This window comes from Erigeron canadensis, chromosome 1 (assembly GCF_010389155.1).
Source record: "Erigeron canadensis isolate Cc75 chromosome 1, C_canadensis_v1, whole genome shotgun sequence".
Taxonomy (NCBI): Eukaryota; Viridiplantae; Streptophyta; class Magnoliopsida; order Asterales; family Asteraceae; genus Erigeron; species Erigeron canadensis.
This window is the reverse complement of record NC_057761.1, coordinates 28704491-28716958: the sequence shown is the minus strand read 5'-3', so window position 1 is coordinate 28716958 and position 12468 is coordinate 28704491. Positions and strand designations below refer to the sequence as shown.

General features: G+C 32.0%; 1 protein-coding gene across 1 annotated transcript; it reads left to right on the top strand.

Moving 5' to 3' along the window:
- Nucleotides 1-7138: 7138 nt before the first annotated feature.
- Nucleotides 7139-9144, top strand: LOC122600868 (zinc finger CCCH domain-containing protein 29-like). Its single transcript, XM_043773650.1, has one exon. The coding sequence runs from the start codon at nt 7234-7236 to the stop codon at nt 8977-8979; it is 1746 nt and encodes a 581-aa protein (XP_043629585.1). The 5' UTR covers nt 7139-7233; the 3' UTR covers nt 8980-9144.
- The last annotated feature ends 3324 nt before the right edge of the window (nt 9145-12468 follow it).

Genomic DNA, 12468 nt, shown 5'->3' with positions numbered 1-12468 from the left:
TTATCTTTATGATGTTCAGTTCTGGGAGCACGGACGCAGAGCACGGCCGACCGTGCTTGCGGCCGCAGTTCCTCTAACTTCGAACAAAAATTTTCCGAGCTTCATCCGACGTTTTCAAGTTCCAAAACTTATAGGATATGTTTATTATAACACTTTAAGGTGTTCCAATTTGTTAGATTTTGAATTTGATCATTTTGAATTTTTCACATTATTTGGTCTTAAATTTTTGTAAGTATTGGGTTGGTCCAATATAGTCAATTGGTCAAATTTTTACTAACAATCGAGTTGGGATCTTTCAATTAACTCTTAGGATTTACCATTATATCTTTTTATAAGCTTTTAGATATAAAGTCTAAATTTGCTATGAGTAGGTTTCTGATTACTTTAATATATTGACTTTGGTTATTTTGATATCGTTTTGAACGTAGCTCATTAATGGTGTATACTTAAGATTTACGATTATATCTTTCTATAAGCTTTAAAATGAAAAGTCGCATTTTGCTATGAGTAAGATTATGATTATTTTAATATATCGACTATGATTATTTTGAATCTGTTTTGAAACTAGCTCATTAATGGTGAAATTTTTTAGCCGTTGTTATTCTATCAGGAAAAAATGCTACATATTGAGATGGTGGTGAATGTTTTAGTATGATTATTTAGCATGGTGAAACATTTCATCATTTTAGTTTGAGTATGACAGATTTACTTCAGATCATATGAAAAACATGATATCAATTTTAAATAATATCTTTAGATAAAACTCTTTGATACACTTTATGTTTAGCATTTAACACAACAAGAGATGGCTTTGCAAGGTTTTTTGCTCGACTCTTTTTTTTATGAAGAATTTCTTTCCCTATCTTACTTGCATTAGCCGATAAAATCATTTGATCGACGTTTGGAATGTCCTTGGTTGGGTTCCCTTTTTATCCTGAATAATTTTCTTGGATCTATATGCAAAGATGTTTATTCGATTCTTATGGTTAATTTGTTTGGGGTTTACTTTTTAAATTTGGATTAAATACATAGAAACACACTAAGAGAACTTACCATTTTTTTTCCATGTTTTTGTTTGCTATTTGCATGGCACTATTAGACATGGTTCGGTTAATGGTTAATGGGCAGAAAACTTTAGGAGTAATTTGACCGATGGAATGGCTATTCAGCTTGCAAATTTTCAAGTTGATTTCGGTAAATCTATTTAATATATTTGAATCCTAATTTTTTAACTTTGATTAATATATTTTGAGACTACCCGTCCATTGGACGGGACTGAACACTAGTATTGTATAGATTTGGAGGGGATAATTAGTTTAATTTTTTTCCATATAATACGGAAGATTTGAGAGATAGAATTTGACTAATATGTGTTTTATATAGAATTTGACTAATATGTGTTTTATATAGCGAATAATTAGTTTTTAATATATATAAATTAGAAGTTAATATGTAATAAAGTAGCAATTATCATTTCCCGCTATTTAATAAGGGGTGTTTCATCGTACGACAAAGAATAAAATTCATTAAATAAAACAACTATAATATTTACTTTAGGTAAATTAATATCTAAATATATAGCTACTGAAATGTATAACATGTTTGTCAAAAATTATAGTTATACTTTACATAGACTAAATAACACTACAAATAATGTTGCATTTGTTCATACTTTTAGGTAGTGTGAACAAATTAAAATTTGTATTGTAACACCTCATTTGTTCAAGCTATCTTTTTAATTAGCGTGAACAAATGGAGTATTAAAAAATAATTATGAATGTTCACACTAAAAAGTGTGAACTTTTAAATCTATACAATTTTTAGTGTTAAGAAATTTTTACACACCTTTATTTCTACATATTTTTATACACATAAAAGCGTGACAAAATTTTAAATTTGTTCACATTAATTAAAAGTGTGGATAAATGCAAAATTATTTGTAGTGTAAATTTTATATAAGTAGACATTTCTAAAAAAAGGCAGGGACTGAATAGAGACCTCGAATATTGACCGAAGATAAGTGTTGAAGGTAGTCAAAGTTCAAAATGGTCATCACTCGTTAAAAGTCCAAATGTTTGGTCTTTTGACCTTAATATCCGAGTGAGTGGCGACATTGTTGACTAAATCCAGTAGACACTTACCAATCCTCTATTTTCTTTCGTTTTTGTAATTTTGTGTGTGAAGTAATTTGTGAACTAATCTGATTTGAACGAGGGAGTGAGGGACATCATTAGCTTATAATAAACTTGTTATTAATTTGTTTTACATGAATTGTATAGTACGTAAAAGATGTGAATATATGATCTTACTATACAAATATGAATATTATCCGGACCTATATGGTGACTAGTCATGACAAGTAGCAACCCCACAATGACTAAAATGTTACCATATACATAAGAAGTTATGGTATTTAATGTTTATAGAGTAAAAAGTTAGTATTTTTTTTTTACATATATAACAAATTTACAACAAACTAAAAAGTTGTGATTTATGTTTACGTATCAATCACATAACACGACCGAATCGGTATAAGCTAACACACGGTACAACAACCGATATGGCAAAGTTATGAATGGGGTTATTTTTGGTACAAAAAACCGATATGGCAAAGTTATGAATGGGGTTATTTTTGGTCAATGCTTCTAGACTTCTAGTAGGATTTTTTTCCCCCTCAGTCGTCCTACTTGAACTACATCACTAAATATAAATTCGACCAAAAATACTTACCCTTTTAAAGTTTTATATGTGCCATCAATGAAATTATTTGTGATTTTAGTAATTAAGAGTTGAATTAAAGCTTAAAATAACACTAGAACTAAGAAGCTTCATTTTATTATTATTATTAACTCGATTTCAATACTACTAATGGAATTATTGGCCCAACCTAATTAACCTACTTTCTGGGTAATATTAGTAACTGGGAATCTATTGCACATATATAATACGGAGTAATCACGGAGTAATCAAGTATAATTAGGCATATGTATAATTGGTTTGGATTTAACTTAAAGTACATCCAAGTGATGATACTAAATTTTAAGCAAAAAAGAAAACGTGTTGATAGCTAGCTTCATCACACTCCGAGTAGACCACTTCCTTCTAGAATATATAGATATATATATATATAGATAATCCAATATATCACTCAACATATTGACCTTCTCAAGAATTATAAATAACAAACTGAAACTAATCATCGGACACAAGATCGATTTGATACGGGTTGATAGTTTTCAACTAAAAATCGATATCTAAAATTGATCAAATATAAAGAGCTTCCATTCAACTATGAATACAAACTGAAGTTGGAAGGAAACGATCGATCATATTAATTACCTATTAATTTCATAAATGTAACAAAGTCGCACTGTTTTGGTAAATTCCATGGGATGCAATCTAGCTACTAGGCCACTTTGTTGTGCAAAATAATGATAAAATAATTATATGTGGCATTGATCAATATTTTTCAAATAGCTTTTCATCATTGTTCAATAATTATATTGATTAATAATATGTGTGTGCGGCAACATTATTAGACCATTTCTACAAAGGTTTCATGGTGTATCGATTATTATAGAAACACCATTATAAATTGAACATCATTCAGATATACTCAATATCGTTAGAAATAATGTCGCGTAATCGTATGGGTTGTAATTAATCCAAATGAATATGAATGAGACCTTTTTATTTTTGTTCGATTAACTAAAAAATAGTTCACATACATATGGGCAAACATAAAACTTCATCACGAACACAAACAAGTCCCATATTCAACTAATATATAATAATAATGTAATGGGGATATGATTAGTATTATTGTTGTTCTTGTTTCATACCGAGTTGTTTGATTAATCACATTGAGAAAAATGGAGAGGATGTGTGAAATCATTTCCCCTGATATAATACTCTCCCGTCCCAATTTAAATGTCACGTTGACTAACTTTAACCGTAAATAACTTTGTTTGTACTATATAGTAGTTGATGAAACTTATATGAACGAAAAATACATTAAAAACTCAATCCATTCATATATTTTATATCAAGTGTTATATGACACAAACAAAGTTATTTACGGTCAAAGTTAGTCAACGTGACATTTAAATTGAGACGGAGAAAGTATATAGTAGAAACTTTATAACGTAAATTAATCATAATCAGATATCCACTAATAAAAGTTTTAAAATAGTAATAGTTTACAAAGAAGGACAAATATTTACGAACAAATAATTGAATGTTCAAATATTTAACCAACAAGCATTTTCGTATTTCATCTTTTTTGTTACATTTGTTCATTTGGTAATAGTTTGTACGTGAACGAGATGGGTACCCGCATAATGCGGTGGCGGTGGCGGCAACGGGTGGTGCTAGTGGCAGTAGTGGTAACAATGTGGTTATCTATACTCTATATTAAAGAAAATACCCCCCATGTTGAAAGTTACATGGGGGAAATGTCTAAAATGTCCTCCTATGTAATATTTTCACCTACAAGGCTACAACATCTCCATTAACCTTTTAAATCAATTACTTTTATATGAATTATCTACGGCACTCGACGTCGCATCCACCACCAACACTCGCCTCCACCACCACACCGCCGCATCGCGCGGGTACGATGCTAGTTAATCTAAAAGTAATTGACGTAAATGGTAGTATAGTTATTTTATGGTTAAAAAATGTATCTTTTGTAAATAACTTTATTATGAATATTATAGAGATATTAGGTGAAAATATTTAATTAATTAATAAAAGAGATATATAGTTTGGATAAATATGGATGTTAAATATTTTAAGGATATATTGGGTAGATTTAGTATGTGTGTGTTAGGAATGTATTGAAAATTAAGGGTATTTAGGGTATTTTAAAGGTATAAAATTGAAAAGATGGGAGGATAGTTTGTTTATTAATATAGTATAGATATAGATGATTCCTTGAATGTTCGATGCATTTATACCCTATTTGGCTATTTGTCACTCTATTTTTAAAAGTTGGTGATGAGTGATAGGTCATAGTGTGATAGGTCATAGAGGGTGATAGGTCATAGGGGGTGATCGCTGATGGGTGTTCTACCTATCGGGCTACTCCTTAGCCGCTATGGCTCCACCATGGACTGACGGGCCCCGCCTTTGGCTACCATGGCTCCGCCATGGATTGACGGGCTTCGCCCTTAACCTTTATTGTTGTGTATATATGTTCTTTTACTAATTTACATGTGAAAACAATGATCCTACACATGTGTAGGTACACAAGTACAAGAGGAAAAAAAATGAAAATTAAAAAGTCGTCAAAAGTATATCGAATTGGATCTCTAATGAAAGAGAACGAAATTTTAAGACTACCCATGATTTTTGTTTCGTCTAACGATTTACGTTTTATGAGATAAAGCATTTTGAATGATTTTGGTAAATTTTATTATTTAATTAAGAGAAAAAAAAAGAAAAAAATGTATGATACAAAATAATTATTAAGTTTTTTTTATTTGTGACTTTTTAAATAACCCTTCCTATGATGCGTATTTTATGTTTCCATATCATGTTCTTTATGTTGAGGTAACTTACTCCAACGTTGATTTCTTTTCGTTCATATTTGAATTTGAGGTTTAAATGGATAAGCATGGCATAGGGAGCATAACTTATGCGGAAAGTTAGAAGACTGTGGTCGCATTTGGTTCACAGAATTTGATGGAATCTGATAGAATTGGAATTGAATTTTATTTCTTAGTGTGTTTGGTTGGTTAAAGATGAAGGAATCACATTCCGTTGGAATGTTAACATTCCCTCATTTGATGAAATCTCCATTCCTTGGGGATGGGGGAAGGAATCTCATTCCGTCCCTCACTTGAATTTTCAAAAAATCAAAAACATTCCGTCAAATTCCATTCCTTCAGATTCCAATTCCTTTGAAAGATTCAATTCCTTCTAAAAACATTTCACGAACCAAACGCGCCATGAATGAAAGTTACAATTTTCTTAAACTTAAGTTCATTGACATATTTTTTCATATACCAAATTATAATTCTAGAAAAAAACTTATTTTGGAAACTCTCTATTTTTGAAAACATTTGGACTATTTTAAGATTTAAACTTAAGCCTTTATGTTGTTAAAGTTTATCCATATATCAATCCATTTAAGCAAACGTAGGCTTGGCCTCGAAAGCAAGAAGCAACGACGTTCGTGCTTGATGATAGTTTGAAGAAGAGATACTTTGGAGAATTTAGCTTTTAAAATACTAGAAAAGATAAATTGATATGAAGAATTTTATTTGAAGAATTTTTTTTCCTAACTTATCTAAAGATTGTTTCAATCTTCATATGAAATGAAGATTTCTATATTATCTATGTTCCATATTAAAAAATTATAACTTTGATTAAATCTTTTATATTTTCAGAAATGAGACATTATCTATTTATTCTTTCACTACCTATCCATTATCTTTTTTCTCACGTCTATCACTTATTTACTACTCACATGGTTGATCTATTACTTATCAATTACATCCGCTACACGGTGAGGATATTATGTTAGTTCATGTAAAAACAATTTCATCTGTCTCATCTATTTAAACAATGTCGCACTAATTAATTATTAAGCTACAGATCATTGACACGAGTGATCAATAATAAGTGAAATACCAAAACATATATAGTAAACCGGTCTAATCTAACCCCGAACCATTGTACCCAAAATTGATAACAACTCGATCATTGTACCTGAACCGCGTGGGGTTTCAAAGGATATCACAGCCAGATCCACCAAGCTAACTCTCTCTATTGACCTTGACCCACTACTCACCCATTAATTTAATTAATTGATCAATATCCACTCAAATGTTTTTTTTTTTTCTTTTAACAATAATATCCACTCAAATGTTACTAGAAAGAATCAAAGAAACCAACGCGCACTCCACCTTCCACTTTTTTGCATTTTAATTTCATTTGCATTTGCATTTGCATTTCAAGTTATTTAATTTGTAGTTTGGAAGTGGGTGATCCTCACTTCCACCATAGTTGAATGCTTTGACTTTTGACCAAAAAAAGGATACGTCACACGTTCCTTCCCCCCTCGTGTACTTCTTTTTTCATTATTAATTTATTCCTATTTCCACCATCATATATAAATATCAATCATTCCATTTCATTATTCTCATATCATACTTCACCTTAATTTCAACATTATTTTCTACAAATACTCATAAGTTCCATATATATAGTTGTAGAATATTTTAAATCATGGAGGGAGATATGTTACAAAGAAATAAATATAAAGTCCTAATGAAGTGTTCCAATTTGCTCGAATTAGCTGCTATTGATGACGTGTCCGGATTCGTAAAAGAAGTAGAAGGAAAAGGGATTGAGGTTGATGAAGCTGGTTTCTGGTATGGACGAAACGGCTCGTCCAAACCGAAAATGGGGTTTGAAGAACGAACCCCATTAATGATTGCTTCTATTTATGGAAGCAGTCTGGTTTTAAAGTATATACTCGGTACTAAAAAAGTAGACGTGAACAAGACGTCTAGTACCGATGGTGCTACTGCCCTCCACTGTACTGCAGCTGGAGGGTCAGTGACGTCAGTTGAAATAGTCAAAATGTTAGTTGATGGTGGTGCTGATGTGAAGATAACCGATTTTAACGGGAACAAACCTGGCGACTTGATTGCTCGTGGCATAAAATCGTCGATACGAAAGGGGTTAGAGATGATGTTGAAAGGTTTTGTAATCGATGATATCGTTGAGGCGAAAAAGGAGTACCCAACTGATATATCATTGCCGGATATAAACAGTGAATTGTATGGTTCGGATGAGTTTAGAATGTATACTTTTAAAGTGAAGTTATGTTCGAGAGCTTACACACACGATTGGACCGAGTGTCCGTTTGTTCATCCGGGCGAGAACGCACGAAGACGCGACTTGAAAAAGTACAACTATACTTGTGTCCCGTGTCCTGAGTTTCGCAAAGGAAGTTGTGCAAATGGTGATTCTTGTGAGTATGCTCATGGGGTGTTTGAGTCTTGGCTACATCCGGCTCAATACAAAACTCGTTTGTGTAAAGATGAAACTGGATGTGCGCGAAAAGTATGTTTTTTCGCGCACAAGGTAGAGGAATTAAGACCTTTGTATGCATTGACCGGGTCTGCAATTCCTTCACCAAAATCAGAGTTGGTTAATGAAACGGGGTTAATGAGCCCAGGAACGGGATCTGGTATGGGCTCTATTCAGAGCCCAAGTTTGATGGGTCGTAGTTCCACCCCACCCATGTCGCCTACTATTTCTCAGGTGAATGGGTGGCAGAACAAAATGAACCATTTGACCCCGCCCGTGCTTCAACTCTCCGGTAGTCGTTTAAGAACGTCTATAAATGCCCGAGATGTGAGGCAACAAATGATCAACGACTTGTCCGCAAATCTCTACACTAAAAGCTTTGGAGAAATGAATAGTTCTAACGCGGAAGACGTTTTTGGATCTTTTGATCCATCTTTATTGTCCACATTACAATCTCCAAATAGGCACCAAGAAATCCGAAATAACTCAAATCAGCTCCACGGAAACTACTCAAAACTCGCTTTTGACTCATCTTCCGTGGTTGCTCAAGCAGTAATGAATTCGAGGTCGAATGCATTTTCAAAACAACGTAGTCAAAGTTTCATCGACCGTGGCGCTACAAGAGCAACTAGTCCACCATTTTCGCAATGGGGGTCACCTAATGGGAAACTCGAGTGGGGGTTTAATAGCGAAGACGCTAATAAATTAAAAAAATCAGCCTCATTTGGGGTCAAAAATGGTATGCCTAAAAATGTAAGTTATGAACCTGATGTTTCATGGGTGAATACATTGGTAAAAGATGTTTCCTCAGTCGGAGTTGGGTTGTATAGCTCGTCGGAAAAGCAGAGATACGGCGGCTATGTTGGTGGTCGTGGAGAGAACATGCCACCGTGGGTCGAACAAATGTTTATAGAGCAAGAACATTTGGTGGCATAAAATCAAACCTAATAGTTTTGTTACCATATAACCTAAGTAGATTTGTGTCTATATTCTTTTATGACTTTTTCTAATATTATGTGTTCTTCTCTCCATACCTTAAAAATGGGGATTTTAATACTGAATTTTCTTGAGCTATATATAGTTTGATATATTTCATGACAATTTCTTACAAAGTTACAAGTAGATTCATTTGTTCACCAATCTTTTTGTGTTATTCTAAGCTCTAACCTTATTATCAGACAAAGAAGATAATACTATACAAAGAACATATATAAGTGACACACCTAACAAAAATCAAAGGAACTCAAGGGCTATACTGATATAAATAACCAGTATCAAACAAATGTCATATATAGACTACTTCAACCTATATACACATATAATTGATAAAGGAGCTAATTCTTGAGAGCATACTTTTGTCATAGTTGTACAGTCTCTTATCGCCATGGCAGCGTTAAACCAACTGAAGTAAAAAATGTCTCAGATAGTGATACAGAAAACATGTTTCTCTATTGATGATAGACACACGGATACGGCTAGCCGGGGAGGACAACTAGCTTGAATCTTGAAGGGAGAAAACCCAAAAGCATGTATGGGTTGCTAAAATTAATGGTAACTAGTGGGATTAGGCCCCACGCTGTTGGGTTTCATTTGTTGTGTTAATACAGTATTGTTATGTGGAAAAATCGGAATAACGATACAGGATATGATCACAAGAAATTGAATGGAAGTTTCGATATTTTATTTGAAAACCCAAAATGGGAAAAAGTGTGAAAAAAACCAAGAAATAATCTAAAAATTAAATCAATCGGGGATGCAACGTGGTGGAATACGAATATTGTTACTGTGAGTGACCAAGATAACTGGAAGTTTTCAATATATTAGTTGAAAATCGTAAAGTAAGAAAGTGTTAAAAAAAATCGAATGAAAAAACCTAATTGGGATGCGAAAGGGCTAATCGAAATCCGACATATGAGGCGGGTTACTATTCATAGCGCATGAATAAAAATTTCAATATAGGACAAAAATAAGAGATGAAAATAGCCAAAATCAAAACTATGCATTTACTATGTCAGAAATAAATTGATGAAGTTTATATCTTTTAAAAGTATATAGTATATTAACTTGTGTCCCAAACAAATAACTAATTTTTGTACGGATACGTAGTTTTTCGAATCATGTGGTGTATATACGAACTTTTGATTTGAATTTTGTAAAACTACGAAAATCGGTATCTGAGACGCCGGTCTTGCATTTTTGGGGTTAAAGCCGGTGTTTAAGAAACCGATTTATGTCGACGTGGCGCTGTAGAAACCTAAAGTCGGTGTCTAAGACACCGGTCTTCATTATTTTCAGGCAAAACCGGTGTCTCGGGTGCCGATCTTCTGCTTCACCATCAAGCTTGTTCGGAGGATGACTAAAATGGAGTTAGCGGCTGAGAATTTTTTCAGGGTTGTGTTGAAGAAGATGACATAACTTCTGATATTTGTTCTTTTAAGTTCTTTAGAGTTATTTATAGTTTCAATTTTAGTCCCTGGACTTTTAGAGTTATTACTTATTAGAAATAAAATTCATACTATTACTATTACGTATTAACTTGTTGGTTTTAAAGTTCAAATATTTAATTATATTCCTTTCTTAAAAATTCATACTATATGTTGTACCAGTATATTAAAAAAAATCTTTAGAGTTGTATAAAACTAAAATGGTCATTTAAATCTGTAACACATCTTGTACTTATTAATTTAATTTATAGAATTTAGTAATTAAAACTACAAATTTTGTATATATTACTGAATTGTTAAGTGTATTTTACCATAAAAGTAATTCATAATAAGGATTTACATCCTATTATTTAATAGTATTGTTAATTTTTTTTTTAAAAAAAAAAAAACAAGACAAAAAATAGCTTCTTATGCTCGATATATGGGAATTAGGAAAATACGGAGTAGCTTATTATAATTTACATATAGAGAATCACTTGGTGAGGTGTTCTACCAAAACTATTTAATACCATTATTCTTGTTTTTCCAAAAAACATTACCTGTATTAATTTGATTTTCTATAAATCAAATATGTAAACTTTAGATAAGTACCTTTGTCATCAATCAAATAAAAACAATAAACAGTAAAATTTCAAATATTCACGCGACTTGATTTGATAATACACCACTTTTGTAGCCTTGTAGGTATATTATAGGTATATTATAGAGATCTCTATATTATAATATTTATATTTTATATAGGGGCATACAGCCACTATTTGATATCCTATAGACTTTTTAATTGAAAACAACTACTCGTATTCCATACCTTATCTTTTTCTTTTTATTTCCCATTTTGCTCTTGTCTTCTCCATTCGACCCCCTGCACATAACCGGAGTTCTTCCCACCTCAAATACCAATAAAATTAAATGAAGACCGGCATCCGAGACGCCGGTTTTGCCAGAAGATAATGAAGACCGGTGTCTTAGACACCGGCTTTAGGTTCTAGCAGTGCCACGTCGACATAAACCGGTTTCTTAAACACCGGCTTTAACCCCAATAACGCAAGACCGGCGTCTCGAATACCAATTTTCGTAGTTTTACAAAATTCAAATCAAAAGTTCGTATATACACCACATGGTTCGAAAAACTTCGTATCCGTACAAAAAATTCGAAATATAACTATGAAATATAAGTACAACAATTTATTTCTATCTCAGATTCTCAAAGTCCCTAACCAATGGTAAATGAATTTCCAAAAGAAACTGCAATTTCAAATAAATATAATACTATAAAATATATGTGATGCCGTAAAAAGTAAAATGAGAATAACTGAATATATAATTGCAAAATATAAAAGTGGCCATAAAAATGAACAATGGATATTGATGGTGGGAATCGAACTCATCACGTCGACTAATAATCTTAAAAACTAATGAAATTATCAAAACCACTTACTCTATCATGAATTTTTAATTTATGCCGCGTAGTATATAGATAACCTGCAACGCTAATTTTTTCCAAGCAGCCAATCAAAAGGAAACACTGTTCACGCATATGTTTAAATTTGTGTTAATTATAATATGAATATGAATATGAATTTGGAATAGCTTTTGATAGAATAATCTAAAAAATGTTTCTAACAATTCTAGTGTATAGGTTGTTACTTTGTATTGGAATAGTTGGATGTTAGATATACTTAAATTATGGGTATAAGACCCTTTATATATTTTAGTATCTTATTTTAATCTATAAAACAGATATCTATACTATATTATTAGATTTAGACTCGTGTCCAACACTGTATACGGGGTTTACGATATCATCAATATTAGATTTTTATACATTTAAGTCACAAAGCTTATAATTTTAAAAATATATGTTTCTACGGCCTTTTACCGAAAAAAAATAATAAAGATATACGGTTCTAAGTGTTATATTTAAGTTGTAGTACTATAATCACATGTTCGTCACTGTAATTATTAGCTGAGACATATTAAT